This window comes from Anopheles arabiensis, chromosome 3 (assembly GCF_016920715.1).
Source record: "Anopheles arabiensis isolate DONGOLA chromosome 3, AaraD3, whole genome shotgun sequence".
In the NCBI taxonomy this organism is placed as follows: Eukaryota; Metazoa; Arthropoda; class Insecta; order Diptera; family Culicidae; genus Anopheles; species Anopheles arabiensis.
In genome coordinates, this window is record NC_053518.1 from 36,922,556 (window position 1) to 36,938,147 (window position 15,592).

A 15,592-nucleotide genomic window follows, 5' to 3' on the forward strand; every position below is an offset into this window, starting at 1 on the left:
CATTTCAGCAAGCCACATAAAAAGGGAAATTGAAGTTCTCTTTTCGCTTACAAATAAAAGAGAACTTCAAAAGCAGTTGTTAAATTCTCACGAAAAGACTACTTTTTGTGGAACTAATGCTAATTTTCTAGAAAATAATTGACTTAGATATTAGAATACGGCAAGTGTTTGTTTATCGTCGAAACCGTCCATTAGCACGACTTGTAGCAATAGCATTTGCAAGATGAATTAATATATACCATCCAAATTATTCATTGTTTACAAACAAACTGCGCCCCCGTAGGTTAGTGTATATCGTACATGTAAATATATTTCGTAATTGTATTTTTATATCTAATGTACAAAGAAATAATATTCTTTTTAAAAACAATGCATTCATTACGAATTTACTAAACCACCGAGATTCAATTATGATTGAATGCCGTAACCTATTGCCACCGTGCGCAGCTGCTCCTTTCCCCGGCAAAATGCTTCCGGAACACACGTAGCGACCGACCGACTATTTCAAGTGCCATTCGTCATCGATCGATATTATCACATGCAACAGCGTGGGGAAGGCCTGTGTAGATGTGTGTAAACCACATCGACGCCGCCAGGTTTGTTATGCCCGAACACGCTCTGTTGCATGTAATTTTCAGCTCGCATTCCCATTTTATCGCTCGTGCGGTGCGCATCGGGCTGGTCGTCGTCGTGTGGCGCAAGTGAATCGAGTGCTGTAGATCGTGGTAGTAGTCTCCTAGTACATGTGAGAGTGACCGGCTCTATCGTCCGTGTGCGTGCTTATGAGGTTCTGTTTTTTGCGTTGTAAAGAAACACGTGTTCTTGTGGAAGATTTGGAAAGAAAAGCACGGGGAAAGAAGCTCTGTGTGTAGTATTATCGTGAAAGGAATTATTCTGCTACGGGGTGAGTTTGAGTCGGTTGCGCCCGGTGGTTTGCAGTTCACCCGCACAGTGAAATACACACCTACGCATCTTATCAGTAAGCCACGGTCTCACATACACAGAAATGCGCGCGCTGACGCCTCGGGTGGTTTAGCTGGTGACAAGCTAGAAACAAAAAAGTGTTCCCGTGTGTGGCTCATTTACTACAAACAATACATACATATGTATGTATAAAACTGAAGTACATAAACACTTCTTGGCTCGCTTCATATAGTAGCTTGGTGTTAAATTATGGTGTTGAGCTGGCGAGGAACAAGCAAACCGTTTGTTGAAAACATTTCCTTCAAACGCGTTGGTGTAATTTGCCACGTTGCAGGCAACGTTTTTGCGCTTTCGGTTTATGACTCATTTTCGGGGAAATTTTCCTTCATTTTCATACGGCACACTCACTATACGCAGCATTCGAAACGCTTTCCGCTGAACAGGCGCCGCGAGCGCAAGCTGTGTGGCTAGGCAGAAAAGGCAAACCGAGAGAAGAACGCAAAATAGATGAAAGCGAACAATCAAGTAGGCATCTGTGTTTTTTTCCCTGTAAAGCGAAGCTCAATTTACAGGTGTTACGAAACGCATGGAAGAAGAAAGAGAAGAACAACATGCACCGCGCCTCCCAACTGAATCAACCGAAAGCAATCCACCAAGGCTTGCTCAGCATAATAGTCGCGGGTTTTCTGGGGCCGTCGAGTCTAAAACCCCCACCACTACAGCAAGCCATGAATTTATCATGCTGATGATGTGTGGTGCTGTGGTGGTGGATAGTGGAGTCCAGCCCACCACTGTCCTCCCCCAAAACAAGCTCCACAACAACACAACGGAGGAGTACCGGTACAACATGCGGCCCCAGGAGTAGTAGTAGACCCCTTTCATTTGGATCGATTTTTTGGCCCTGAAATCGATGTGTTCGGTGTAATGGGTGGCGCGCACTTGCCCACCCAGTTAATAATCTCACACGTGAAAGTTGTCCTCTGTTTGCGCTTGGCGGCGAATGCAGTCGTTAGCGTGACCACAAAACCGTTGAATTTGCGTGACCCCGTCCGTTAAGTAAAGCTTTACAAAAAAGTGCCGGCAAACTGGTGCACAATCATGGCCAGGCAAATCTTGATTGAAATGCTTCCTCACTGGGGAAGAGAGCAAATTGGCAAACGCTAGAGTAAAGCAAACATAAAACTGCTATGAAAGGTATTTGTCACCCTTTTGTAATTTCAACAATAACGGAAGAGATTAATCAACTTGAAGGCGAATGTAAGCCGTGCATTCTTTTTTCCCTCTGCCTTTTCGATTGATATAAGGTCTCGAAAGTACGGCCCCGATAGACGCTCTTATCTTATCGTGTTTAGCATCTTTTGACGGAATGGGTTTATTTTCGCATTGGCCAGTAAACTTCCTTGCCTCGACTTGGCTAATTTGCAGAACCACTTACAGCGTAATTCGAACGTACCTGTGAGTAAATAGCCCTTGGCGTTTGCAAAGGGCCAACACAATCGTCGAACTGCAAACAGAGAACTGCACTAGCCTAGACTAGCTTGACGGCTTCAAGGACGAAAAAAAAGGTGTCTTGTGCGATGTATTTTAATTGAAATAAGTTCTTAATGTCTACTACATGCAATACAAGTTAAGATAAATTACTCTTTTCATTGGAGAAAGACTAATTGCAATTCATTTGGCATTCATTTCGTTTCAGATTTGTTTAACCAGCCCCCACCAAAATGGCTCTTTCAACGAGTGCAAATTTTATCAAATATTTATTATTTCTGTTTAACTTTTTCTTTGCGGTGAGTTGAAATGCTACAAAGCCACACCTACCAAATGACCAATTTAATCTTGCATTCTTTTTAACCCTTCTCACTCTCTTATCTAGATCACGGGTGTGATCATAATGGCGGTTGGCTTAACCGTGCAAGGCGCTTATCACAACTTCCGCGACATTCTCGACGCAAAGTTCTTCAGCATTCCCACCTTTCTGGTGGTGATTGGATCGTTCATCTTTGTGATTGCCTTTTTCGGGTGCTGCGGCGCTTACAAGGAAAACTACTGCATGACCCTAACGGTAAGAGCCGCCATTTGCGTTCGGATGCTAATTGTCTCCTACCTCCTCCCTGTATGTAATCGCTTTTTTGTTGCTCATCCCGTGTTTGTTGTTATTTGCAGTTTTCCGTTCTGCTGATCTTGATCTTTATACTGGAACTGGCGGCCGGTATCAGTGGGTACGTGCTGCGCAATGACACCCGCGAACTCGTGAGCAATGCACTGAACTCATCGATGAAGAGCTATGGAGGCGAGAACGCTGGTGACATTACGCTGGTTTGGGACGAGATTCAGGTTGATGTGAGTATCTGAGTAGGATTTGAACATGATTTTCCTATAGCATCAAGAGCCCGGGCTAATGTTTTCTTTCCAATTCCAGTTCGATTGCTGCGGTGTGTACAACAGTTCCGACTGGGGACGTGCTAACGCGGCGAAATTCAATGAAACTTTCCTACCGATGACTTGCTGCCGGCAGCAGACGGGTATGAAACATTTTTGCATTAACTATGAAGATGGTGATTAATCGTTTTTTTGATTTTGGTTGCTTTTTCATAAAAGGTGCCGTCGGATATGTTGCTTGCCCGGATCCCACCAGTGCTACGCTGCGCAAAACGGGATGTATCGATTCGTTCGGTGATTTCATCAAGGCACACGCCGTAAGCCTAGGTGCTGCTGGAATAGCACTGGCAGTGATTCAGGTTTGCTTCTTAAGCTACCATTTACTCGTGTGAGATTTAAGTAATAATGTTTTGTCATTTTTTTCTTCTTCTATTTTAGTTCTTTGGAATTCTCTTTGCATGCTATCTGGCCAAGCAAATCAAACTGCAAGGTGTCAGCAGCTATTAAGGATTGAAGTGTCCTATCGTGTTACGGTGTATTTTTGAACTCATAAAATGTTTGAATTCTTGCTTCGAAAGGATCCATTGTACACACGCAAAACATGCAAATATACTGTAACCAAGTTATCTAGATAATAGATACACGTGTCATGTCACTTTAATTTTATGAAAGAACGGTGCACCTATCGGGACGGAGTCATCCGTAAGAGACCCGGAGTAGATGGAGCTGGAGTCGATCCATATCGTACATAGGATCAGTAGGTGCAAGACTGCATAAACGATTCTGACCAGTCGGTGCAGCGAGTTCGGGTCAAATCAGACCCAAAGTAGGTAAGTTCGGGTCAAATCATACCCAAAGTATGTAAGTACTGTGGACCGACCCGACCAGAACTCGCTGCACCCACGGATTGGAATCGATTCCAATTGCATCGCATCCGACTCTGCGTTGAGTCGTGAAATAAGTCGTACGTCTCACCTCAAATGTTTAAGCTATGCCGAAGGTGTAAGTTACTGTTACTTTGCATTAATTATTCACACCATCCCCTTATTGCTACCAAAATATTCGTTTACTTACCCCGTATACATCCTGATCTCGTGCGGCGGTACATTTGTATATCTACGTTTTTTGAAGATCACCGGAGGTGACAATTGATTTTATTTTTAATAACGCATTCCTCTACAATTGCAAACCACACTCAGGGCCAACGACAAGGTTCCCTAATTCATCAACTTAACATCGGAACGCTGAGCCATATGTTTGTAATCAGTATGGACGTAGAACTCTTGGAAGGTCGGTTCCACCAACTTATCCTTCGGGATCGTCTTGAACACCGGCTCACCATACCACGTGCCAACCTAGGAAGCGAGATTTTATACAATTAGAATGACAAACAAACGACATCTCACGCCCATCGTACCTCCCAGCCCTCGACATTCTTCATCAGTTCGGCCTCCTCGTCACGGTTTCGTCGCAGCTGCTTCAGGTACTCCCGGTCGCGCTCGGCAAGCAGCAGCGGATAGATGACGTTTCGCGCCGAACGCATCTCAATCTCGTTCCGGTGGTTCTCCTTCACGTTCAACCAGTACAGGAACAGTCCGACGGTCGAGATGCCGGCATAGCCAGCGATCATTTGCCATCCTGCAACAAGGATTCGGGTAATTATTTAGCGCTTGTGTGCTTTTCCCATCCCTTCCCGGAGGACGGAGTGTGTTTGTGATGACATAATCGACACTTTCGCAAACTGTATCTACCTTTGAAGTAGGTTTTCGCTGGCACGCGCTTGAAGGGGATGTTCTGATAGCCACCCTTCGGTGGAAGATCCTGCAATTTGGCGGGGCTGCTCATGTTGAATATTCACGCGAGTTTGCTACTACCGAAAAAACAAAACAGAACCGCAGATCCCCGCAGAGGACGGTTCTTTCGCAAGCCGAGCAAAATCGTGAAATTTTTGTTTTGGTGCGAGGGCTGTCAGTTTCAATCGTGGCTAACGTCATTCGCTTGACGTGTCAATTTATAGACCTTAGTTGAATACTTTGCACTTTCGGTCGTCGGCATCGATAAGTGTTTTTGAAAGGAAATTTGGAAAACCGTTGCAATTTTGTAAATTCCATAAGAAAACGTAAATTGCAAACAGAGTTTTTTTGTATTCATTTATCTATTCTTCCAAAATTATTAAGTCATTCACAATAACATACCTTACATTAAACATTTAAATAGAAAATAAAATTAAATAAAACCCCATTTTATTATTATAAATTATTCATTATCTCATTTGTTATTAGATTTTTAATGTCTTTTTTGTTGTTCTTGACATGGCTTAAACTAAGCCATTGACACATTATAATAGTTTAAAATTATCACACTGCTAATCCTCATTGACTGCTTCCAAACTTTAAGGGTGCTATTTGATCTATTTTTTAAGATGTTCACGACGCTCGAACTATACAAAAAAACATCACTTTTCTAGTTGAATGAACAGTATGATAGTTGTCCATTAGAAGATGGTTATAATTAAAATTTTTCTTCAAATTCGTGCAACCTCAACGCAATAGCACTTTTCAATTTTAGGTAACTGTTTAATTTCTATTTTATTATTCCACTAAAAGCTGCTTTAAACCGCTGCCCGAACGACATTCCTCAGCTTGCCACGCCTAGCGCCGGTACATATGTATTGGTAAATGACTAAATTGTGTTATCATATCAGTCTTATCTATCTGCACAAACTGATAAACACGCTGCAGTACTTTTTCCCGCTTGGCCGATTTGCTTGATGGAGGGGAGAATCCAAAGCCCGCTAAAGCTGACTAAAAATGTAAGACAACGGGATGGATACGGAACCACTGGATGGGTTACATCTTTTCCGTCGATATCGCAATGTTGACCAATTTGGAGTATGCGAATGGGTTCGGCTTTTCAGCGTGGAAAAAACCCTCGTCAGGTTGCGTAAATAGTCGCAGCTTGCGTACCAAGAAAAAGGCAAACGCTGCTCCCAATAGCTGCAATGGAATAGAACAATGTTTTATGTTCAATTTTCAATCGTTCAACCCAAAAGTGCATCGTACCTGCAGTATTACCGCTCCAAGCGTGTTTGTTATCACCGTATTACCCGTTTCGTAGAATATTTCGTACACCTTGCTGTGGCAGCCGGCGTCGTAGATTGTGCATTGCGCAGTATCTGCAAGATCGCAGCAGGAAAGTGGGACAAGCTGCGCTACCAGATCTTTATCATCCTCGGTGATATCGTCCGGTGGCATCGCCATCAGCCAATCGGTATAGTTATGGACGCCACAACATTTTAACTAAAACATATAAAAAAAGGCTCATCATTTAGCGAACGCCATCTACATGCTTAAAGTAAATACGCGAATACAACTGACCTGCATTTGATACGAATCGACGTACGGTTGCCAAGTAACATCAACGGGATACTGATTAACCGAAAGCCACAGATTCGATTCCATTTCCGTTTCCATGCGATCGCGCTGAGTGTACCCGATGAATGCAACCGTGCACTCCATCAATGAAAACACGACCAAAAGCGAGCAGAACTGACGCGGAAAAAGCACGTAATTATCAGCCCAGCGTTATGATCACTTGACCATTTCGCCAACAACGAACACCACCACTTACCGTATACAAGAGTGGCCGATTTTCTCTCCAGGTCCCGAGGAATCCTATAAATGCTAACACCAGACACAACGCTCCGACCAGCAGCAGGAACAGGATCAAACGATACATCCGAATGTCCATCAGAACATCCAGCAGTTCATACTGCATTCGGGCGACCGTGCCGATGGTTAGCACCAGTACGCCCAAATACTGCAAAAAAAAACCTCTTTGTATTCACTTTCCTTATACATTGCACCTAATTAGCTAATACTTACGCAAAGCATCGTGCTGATCATGCAGAAGAAAATTTTGATCCATTTTTTGGACCATCCTCCCGTTGGGGTTTGTTCCTTCATTGCGATTAACTACGCGTCTTCGACTGGGATTTCACTGCACTGCGAAGTGAATGATGTACACACTGGAGACTGGAGGCGCGTGGAGCAAATAGAAAAAATAACACTCACACACTCACGCACACACAGGCGCACAATCAGACTCAGGGCGAGTAGGGCTGATAAGAACACACCGGTGGTTACCACATCTTTCCCGGACGTTTTCCTCAACACCGCGCCGAGCAGAAGGGTTCAGATTGTTTGTTTTTCGTTTGATCGTTATGCCATAGAGCACGTTTTACCGGGTCTCTCCACTGGAATCGTTCGTTGCTGAGTTATTGTTGTAGAGACATTGGATTGCAATGGTGCAGCTCTATGTAGCTATGCTGTTCTGCTTCGATCGATGCATGGTATGATCTAGTATGCGTTCCCTTGCCCATGGCAACTGTTCTGATCTACTTGCGCCGAATGATGATTCGCCGCTTCATTCCAAAAGCATTCCTATGTCATCATAGAAATAGCTGGTGCAAGCAGTAAAACACATTCACAGCACGTTCAGCTGACAATGCAAATAACGGAGGAGATGACTCGTGCGGTAAGAAAATCTGTGTAAACGTGCGCCCAAAGAGAATGCTTGTTTGCGTAGCCACGGTCGGTGGAAGTGATCATCAAAATTCTAAATAGCATTTCGCTTACCTTGTTATTAATTTTGAACAATCTGGATTAGTTTCCGTGCTTCAAAGTAGAATAAGACGATTGAGAGCGGGTTATAATCACGAAATCTTCACCACGACACAAAACAAACCGCACCGAACAGGGGGTGGTTGTACGCAAGCTGAAATAACGTAAACAAACCTGCAAGCAAGAAACCTATACGGATCTTGAGCAAACACGCTGTATGTGCACACCTTGGGAGAAGGGAAACGTCAAATTTGCAAACGTAAACAAGTCGGTTGGCGCGATTTAAATGTTTACGTTTTCGTGAATAATCCTGTACGCCGCCTGTGTCGGTCCAATTTGCTTGTTCTCGTCGTGCGTCCTGTGTTGCGTTGTTTAAGGGCTGCGTAAAATGCCTCCGAATCTTATGCTATCAGTGATTAAACTGGGCCAGAAAAGGCAGAATGATGAGTTGAAAGAGTTGCTCGAAAAGCTGCCTTCCTCGCAAGTGAGTAAATCGTGCCAACAACGTTGTGAAATGCATCGTGAAACGCCCTAAGAATGATGATTGAAATCTCTGTTCTATCCTTTTAGCTAATCGATATGGTTGTTTCGAACATTGACTCCATCGACGGGTACACGCTCTGGCACTTCACGCTGCTTGGGCTGGCCAGCTCGGACCGATGTGCCGGCAAGCGGTTCGAGCTCGTTATGGCCGTGCTGCAGCACTTGAACGTCGTTGAGCTGTCCACGAAGCAAGTGTTCGATCTGATTGCCCGCCTCCTGACCGATTTGCCCTCACTGACGCCGGAACAGCTGGTCGAGATCTGCGAACTGTGCATCGAATCGATTCGGGCCGGCGATCCGAAATGTATTACCTGGAAGCATTTGCTTCCGCAAACGCTACTGCAGCTGTCGGGCAATTCCGGTCGGCTCAATGCCAACGGGATGCTACTGACCGGTGCCGAATACCGGCAGAAGGTGCTGGAGGAAATCTTCAAGATGAAGCTGCAGCTCGCCATCCTGACGGCGCTGTGTGGCATGTTTCGCGATCTGACGCTCTCGAAGGACGAGACAAGCATCTTTGTGACGAAAGTGTCCGACAGCCTGAAGAACATCGAACCGTTGGAGCTTCCCCCGCTGGCATGTCAGCTGTTTCACGTCTGTCTAAAGCATCCGTCGCTGCTGGTGGTGCCGCTGATGGCGCTGCAGAAGTACTTCCACAAAAACTACTACAAAAAAGTGCTGTCGAATGAAAACAGCGATACGACGGACTTTGATAGTATTGGTACGGATTTTTAGAAAAGTTTTAATAACAAACATAATAATAAAATTTGGTTTTACAGATCGCTACTCTGATAGCGAGATCCGGGAGGCGGAAGAAACCATCCTGTTCCATCTCTCGAACGTAACCGAGTTCCGGGTCGACGAAGCGCAAACGGTGGCAATGTTTAAACCGTTTCAAAACAACCCGGAAGTACTGCTGACGCCCTTTCTGGTCGGGGCGCTGCTTGCGATGAGCAAAATTAACCGCCAACCGGACACCACCGATGTCGTGTCCTCGCCCATAATGGCTTTCCTCATCAAGCTGATAGCGATCAGCGAGCAGGAGCGGGAAATGTGCAGCCAGTCCGCGTGGTGCCGTGGACGCATCGAACCATCCGTTATAGCGCGTATCGATCAGCTGTTCAGTATACTGACGGAGAACAGCCAGGAGGGGAAGGAGGTGGTGACGCCCGGGCTTATTAATTTTGCTTTCGCGCTACTGCTCGCTAAAAAGCAACCGAAACTGCACGGCATAGCGATCAACTTCTTTCAGCTCTTCATCAAGCGCCGCTTTATCTTCGGCAGCGGGATTATTGCGAAAATTAAAAAGTATCTTTTTGCCGACCTGGAGGAATCGCAGTTTAACACGTGCTTGACGACGCTCAGCTTAACGAACGCACTCACCGTGTCGGAGTGTACGAACACGATACAATTCATCATGGATTATTTGCTGCTGGTAAGAGAAGCCGTCGTTTTGGGTAGTTTGCTGTTTTGCGTGAACAATAATGTTTGTTTTCCCTCTTTTGTTGTAGATTAATGGAACGCATGCAATGCGGTTTATGGCATTCATCTTTCCGCTGCTGCGAATTTCGCATACAATACGCGATCGCTACATCGAAGTGCTGCGGAAGGCGATGTACAATGGGTAAACATGAAATGTCGCTTTACCTCGACATTCACCTACAAATATCCTTTTGCTTTTCAATCCATCCAAATAGTGAAACTTCCACCCGTATAATGGGTGTGTTTGGGTTCTGTTCGTTGCTGAAGCAACTGAAAAACAATAACGCCCGCCGTTCGATTATGGGCAGCGGTGGTGGCAACTACACGCAGCTAACCATCTCCGGCATGTCGCTGCTCTCCCAGGCCGCCTATGGATCGCAGAACAATCCGAACGTACATTTCGACATGCTAACGCTGGAAATAATGGGCATGCTGCGAAAGTAGGTCTTGTGGCTTCACTGTTTGGGACCCGATTTTAAGCATTTTAAGCGTCCCTTCTTTCAGATGCTTCACCCAAACGCTGGAGGTGCGGCAGATGCTGTACGAAGCACTCGGAAGGGCCGTTGAGTTCAACACGCAGCTGCTGCCGCACGTACTGCAGTTCATTGATTGGCACTTTGAAAGCTTTTTTGGCGAGAATCCCAAAGAAACGTTCCGGATCGACTTTGACAAGTGCGTCCGGTACAAGGGTGAGATGGGCGAGGACTTCTATTCCGCGGACGAACAGCGGCCCATAGTGGTGTATGACAATGTGGGACGCTTGACAGCGTTCATGGTGCACTGTGTGGTGCTTTGCGATCAGCATGACGTTCAGCATGATACGGGTGCGGTCCGGAGCACGTTGCAGCTTGTTGTCGAACGGATCGATAATCTGAGCGTCGATGATCTGGGCATAGTAGGACCTTTTGTCATGCAATAGCATCGCTTGCTAACAGCAATTTGCTCTTCATTCATATTCATTTTTCCTTTTTTACAGTCTGGTACGCTGGATGCGAAGAGTCTGGTCATTGCAACCCAATACTTAAACATGCTCGAAGCTGCGATGGCATATTGCGCATACAAAACGCAGCCCGACAACGTGCTGTTGCGCGATTTCGTACGGCTGTTCAAACATCATCAACATTGTGTTGAGAAATTTAAGGTACGTGTTATCGTGTTTTGTAACAAAAATTCTAATTCAGCACTTTTACTTTAATGTGAACAGAAAATGGAGCCGAAAAAAGGAAACAAAAAACAAATTGCAGAAGCTTCATCCAACGCATCAACGTTGAACGCCTCTTCCAAGACAGGAATTTCGTTTAAACCAGAAAATATTTGGGACTTGGCCACTGTTGAGAGAATGCTTCACATTTCGCTTGAGTAAGTGTTAGTAAAAAGATAGTAAAACAACATATCCCCTAAAATATATTCCTTTACCATCTTTTCAGTACCATGACCAATTACGGCAAGGAAGAAGATCTAAAAATATTCCGCGGCAATCGCGATCTGCAGCAGTACATACTGAAGATTGCGTGCCAAAAGCTGGAAAGCTTGCGCTCCATGCCGGATTATTGGCAGGTGAACCATAGCAAACGCATATTTAGCCATTTGGCCGAATGCACAAAGCTAGTGTACGATCGTTGCATCAAGAAAACGACCGAGCTGATCGGTAACGGTGGCCTCCTGGTAGCACAAGCCGCCGTAGAATGCTTTCGGCAGGGCCTTATCTCTGCCGTCGAGCTATATGAACGGAAGTTCAACGATTTTCTGCAGCTGATATGTTAGTTTGCTTGCTGTTGGTTGGCAAGATGGGAACAACATTTAGTTAACTGCTTCTCTTTGCTTTTAGGTTGCACGATTGGGCCATCCTTCAAGAAAGAGTTGTTTGCGCAACTGCAAATGATCGTAGACGATTGCTTCAAAGAGGGATCCGAACCGGAACCGATCGGGGAGAAAATCGTCGTGGGTTTGCTGCAATGCCTCGAGCTGCTGTACAAATCATCCGTTGCTAATCAAGACCACCTGGCGCAGGGGTACGATTGGTTGCAAAACTTCTGCATCAACACCAAGCTGAAGCAGAAATCGTTTGCTATCATCCATCGGCTGTTGTTTGATTTGCGCATCCGCACACAAACGGGAGCGTACTTCGATTCGATAGCGATGCGTTTGGAGCTTAAGTTTGGCCAGATTGCAGCGGAAGATACGAGCCCGCTGTTCTATTTTAAATCGATCACTTCCGCCACGGCCGAACCGACGTTCCACTATCTGTGTGCGATCTTTCGACAGCAGTTGGAAGAAATCGAGCATCTGATTCTGCGCACCAATAGTCTTATGATACGTTTGAAAGTGTTTGGATTGGACGATACGGATGAGAGTAAGTACAGGGGCAATATTGAGATTCAAACCGATGGCCAAACAATTAAACAATCTCTTATCCTACAGCATCGCAACTGCTAAAGTCCATCGAACGATCGATCTGCTCTCAGTTGGTGCACATTCTCGGATCGCTGACACATTTGTGCAATGCAAATTTGCCTCTCGGAGCGACGATGGATGCGCTGATCAAACTGTTGCTTTCGGTTTACGGGTGTCTGGCCAACTTAAGCAAACATTTTCTGGCTCGCCACGCAATTGTACCGATTTCTTACGACGTTACTAAGTATGTTGTCGGTTGGCTTATATGCTAAAGGTTCTTATAATTTTGTCACTTTTTTTATTTCTTTAAAGGTTTAATTTAGTGGTGAAATCATCCAAACCACTTGCTTCAAAGATTTACGATCTGATTCCATTCGTCGAGGAGAACATTATCGGGCAGGACGAAGGGGACGAACCGGTAAACTCGGCGAAAGCGAAATCAAACCGCGATAAGGTGCTGCGGCAGACAAAACTGATCCCCAAGCTGGTGTTTCGCATTGAAACGTTCAACAAAATCGTGATGCAGCTGAGCAAGAAAACGAAGAAAGATTTAACCTACCTGCTGCACATGGGCACGGTGCGCGATTTTCGCATCAAAACGTCAGCACTGGTAGAGGCCATCCAGCGGACAGTGACGGACCGAACGGAGACGGACGAGGACGAGGATGCAATTGAACCACAGCTGGACCCGGACAACGCCGACGACGATGATGATGATGGTGAAGGCAGCATCAATCATACGGCCTGTTCGAATCGTTCAGAGGTAACGGGTGCCGTCAAGCAAACGAGAGCTAACAAAACGACCCTGAGTGCGGAAGCGCTGGCGTTGAAAAATTTAGCCAAACTTAACGAACGCACCAGAAAGGCGGCGAAAAAACGTGCCTTGGAGCACGCAAGTGAAGAGGTGGAAGTGGACCCACCGGTGGCGAGTAAAAAAGCCAAAGCGGCCAATAGGAAGGCAGCATCGGGCTCGAAAATAAACAAACGTGCACTGGAGGACGCTGGTGCCGTACAGAATGTGGAAAATGTGGAGCCTGGCGTGCAGCCTGTTGCGCGAACACGTACGCTAGGGTTGCCAAGGCGAAGCGCTAGAAAAAACGATACATAATGAAGATGGAAACATAGAATGGCACATTGTGCTACAAAATCCATGACACAAGGTACGAATAAATGAAAATTTGAACTTCTAGATATGTTCAACAGAAAAAAAAACATCGAAAAACTCGTAACTATGTGTGACAAAGCTACGTAAGTATACATGTGGCAGTAATGGGAATTGCAAAATAATCAAATAATTGTATTCATCTGTTCTTAGTTCTTTATTATGATGAAGAAGAAACTAAAATGAGAGTAGGCATAATTTACAGGAGTAAACCTGAACCCCTGTAACAGTTGAAAGGTTACTTTAGTAGTATTAGTAAGGATCGATCTTGCCCAATACTTAAAACAAACCCTGACAAACACTAATGTACTCTGTTACGCTATTAGAATGGTATCTGTTAGTCTGATGCTGTTGGTGTAATTACAATACACCGATAAAACTAGGCTAAAGTTCTTGTACACATTGACAACACTGCGTTATAATCTCTATACTGTCAGCACTGTGGCACCATAGAGACGATCTTTGCAGGAGGTTGTTGTGTCTTACTGGTAGAATTTACCCTCGGACTGTGCTGTGCGTGTCAAATAAGTAAGTATAGCTTATCCTTAGCTTAAAATGTTTCGTTGCCTATTTAATGCGTAACCCAATTACAGTTTCGCTGTGTAAAATATACGAATAATCCTTAAAGAAAAGTCAACAATGAGTGACGCGGTGTGCAGATTGTGTTTGCGTGACGTCGATCCAGACGATAGTGGCTCCTCTGTATTGGACGCAGCGTTCCAAAAGGCACTTGCAGCTGTGTTTAGGTTTAAGGTACGCACAATCAATAAGCATTAGACGGGCTTAGCAAGCTACTATTACTAATGGCACAAAATAATCATTTTCCTTCAACACAGATAAAGTTCAATGAGGATTTACCTGAGTACACTTGCAAGCAATGTTCGTGGAACGTATTAGATTTTCACAGCTACAGCGAGATAGTGAAAAACAATCAGGAAAAGCTTCTCCAGGACACGTCGCAAACGAATCGATCAAATAACACATTCACCGAAGACTTCTTCGAAGGCTTCGAAGATCAGGGTATAGAAGAAAATGGACTAGAAAAATCAAGCTCAATGAAAACGGTTGAAGAAAACGGTCACATTGTTTCTGATAAGAAGCGGGATCTGGACCACAGTGAAATGACAAGCGAATATCTTATGGACTGTGAAACAACGACAAGCCTAGTAAATGGTGCTGCTGACAAACTTTGCTCGGTTCTAGTGTGTGAAGAGTTCATAATCTCTAATCTAAATAATGAAAACGATTCATCGAACAGCGATACAGTCGAAACATCCATCGAAAGGGATATCCTTACTGCCGACGACCGTTTGATACCAGCGGGTGATGGCAATGAGGAACGTGAAATTCATGACGCAAATGCAAAACGAAAACGTGTAAATATCCCTAAAGATAAGGACACTGCCTCGGCAACAAACGGTTTGAAATTACACCAAGAACCGTTGGCTGGCAAAACTGACGAATCGTACGCATGCGAAGATTGTGGAAAAACATTCGAAACCAAATGGCAATCTGAATATCATAGCCAGAAGCATCATACCACCGTAAAGTGTCCCTGTTGCAACAAGTCTATACTGGCGAAGGAACTTAATTCACATATATTGACCCATCAGCGAGACTTTCGGTGTAGTTTATGTAAAAATAATTTTTTAAGCAAATATGCCTACCGAAAACATATGAATCTGTGTAAAATGGGTGATGCTAGCAAGGGAGTTTGTTGAGACTCGTTTTTTCATTAAAAACTTGAAAAGTAAAATAAAATTTTGTATGTAACGAGTATGCAAGCGGACAGATAGCACCGTAGGTGACCACTGTATATTTCTAATTTTATTATTAAAAATAAACCAATCCAGTAGAAATGAGCCAGTGAGCAAAACGACGGTACGTAACCGGAGCAATGGTATTTGGAGCAACTTCTTTTCTTTGAAGTTATCGCGGATAAAAAAAAACCGAAGGAATACTGATTTTGCAGGAAGTATAAAAAATGTTGGAAATGGGTTTTCTACTATCTACTTCACCCTTGCTGTAGCAGTACAGCGCTCTGGTGGATTATTTTGGTACTAAACCACCGCTGTCAATAACGTCA

At 44.6% G+C, this 15,592-nt stretch overlaps 4 protein-coding genes across 6 annotated transcripts; 2 read left to right on the plus strand and 2 right to left on the minus strand.

Moving 5' to 3' along the window:
- The first annotated feature begins 637 nt into the window (after nt 1–637).
- On the plus strand, nt 638–3,942 carry LOC120900732 (CD63 antigen). Of its 3 annotated transcripts, none has more exons than XM_040308145.1 (7): nt 638–979; nt 2,621–2,711; nt 2,798–2,986; nt 3,088–3,264; nt 3,344–3,446; nt 3,523–3,662; nt 3,742–3,942. In XM_040308145.1, exons 2-7 carry the CDS (start codon nt 2,646–2,648, stop codon nt 3,808–3,810), a joined length of 744 nt encoding a protein of 247 aa, XP_040164079.1. In that variant the 5' UTR covers nt 638–979; nt 2,621–2,645; the 3' UTR covers nt 3,811–3,942. The 3 variants fall into 3 exon arrangements, with proteins under 3 accessions (XP_040164079.1, XP_040164078.1, XP_040164080.1); XM_040308144.1 differs by having other exon boundaries at nt 638–904; XM_040308146.1 differs by lacking the exon at nt 638–979 and adding an exon at nt 2,315–2,489.
- Nucleotides 3,943–4,420: 478 nt separating this feature from the next.
- LOC120900733 (NADH dehydrogenase [ubiquinone] 1 alpha subcomplex subunit 13) lies at nt 4,421–5,262 on the minus strand. Its single transcript, XM_040308147.1, has 3 exons — nt 5,055–5,262; nt 4,721–4,941; nt 4,421–4,658 (listed from the first exon to the last, which is right to left on the minus strand). Exons 1-3 carry the CDS (start codon nt 5,146–5,148, stop codon nt 4,521–4,523), a joined length of 453 nt encoding a protein of 150 aa, XP_040164081.1. The 5' UTR covers nt 5,149–5,262; the 3' UTR covers nt 4,421–4,520.
- Nucleotides 5,263–5,858: 596 nt separating this feature from the next.
- Nucleotides 5,859–7,304, minus strand: LOC120900731 (CD63 antigen-like). Its single transcript, XM_040308142.1, has 5 exons — nt 7,188–7,304; nt 6,934–7,122; nt 6,681–6,851; nt 6,366–6,602; nt 5,859–6,299 (listed from the first exon to the last, which is right to left on the minus strand). Exons 1-5 carry the CDS (start codon nt 7,266–7,268, stop codon nt 6,153–6,155), a joined length of 825 nt encoding a protein of 274 aa, XP_040164076.1. The 5' UTR covers nt 7,269–7,304; the 3' UTR covers nt 5,859–6,152.
- Nucleotides 7,305–7,756: 452 nt separating this feature from the next.
- LOC120900730 (Fanconi anemia group I protein) lies at nt 7,757–15,400 on the plus strand. Its single transcript, XM_040308141.1, has 15 exons — nt 7,757–7,839; nt 7,972–8,409; nt 8,496–9,189; nt 9,248–9,903; nt 9,980–10,092; nt 10,166–10,390; nt 10,455–10,845; nt 10,927–11,091; nt 11,155–11,309; nt 11,378–11,709; nt 11,779–12,303; nt 12,372–12,588; nt 12,657–14,034; nt 14,100–14,259; nt 14,343–15,400. The coding sequence occupies exons 2-13, from the start codon at nt 8,314–8,316 to the stop codon at nt 13,450–13,452; spliced, it is 4,365 nt and encodes a 1,454-aa protein (XP_040164075.1). The 5' UTR covers nt 7,757–7,839; nt 7,972–8,313; the 3' UTR covers nt 13,453–14,034; nt 14,100–14,259; nt 14,343–15,400.
- Nucleotides 15,401–15,592: the final 192 nt, after the last annotated feature.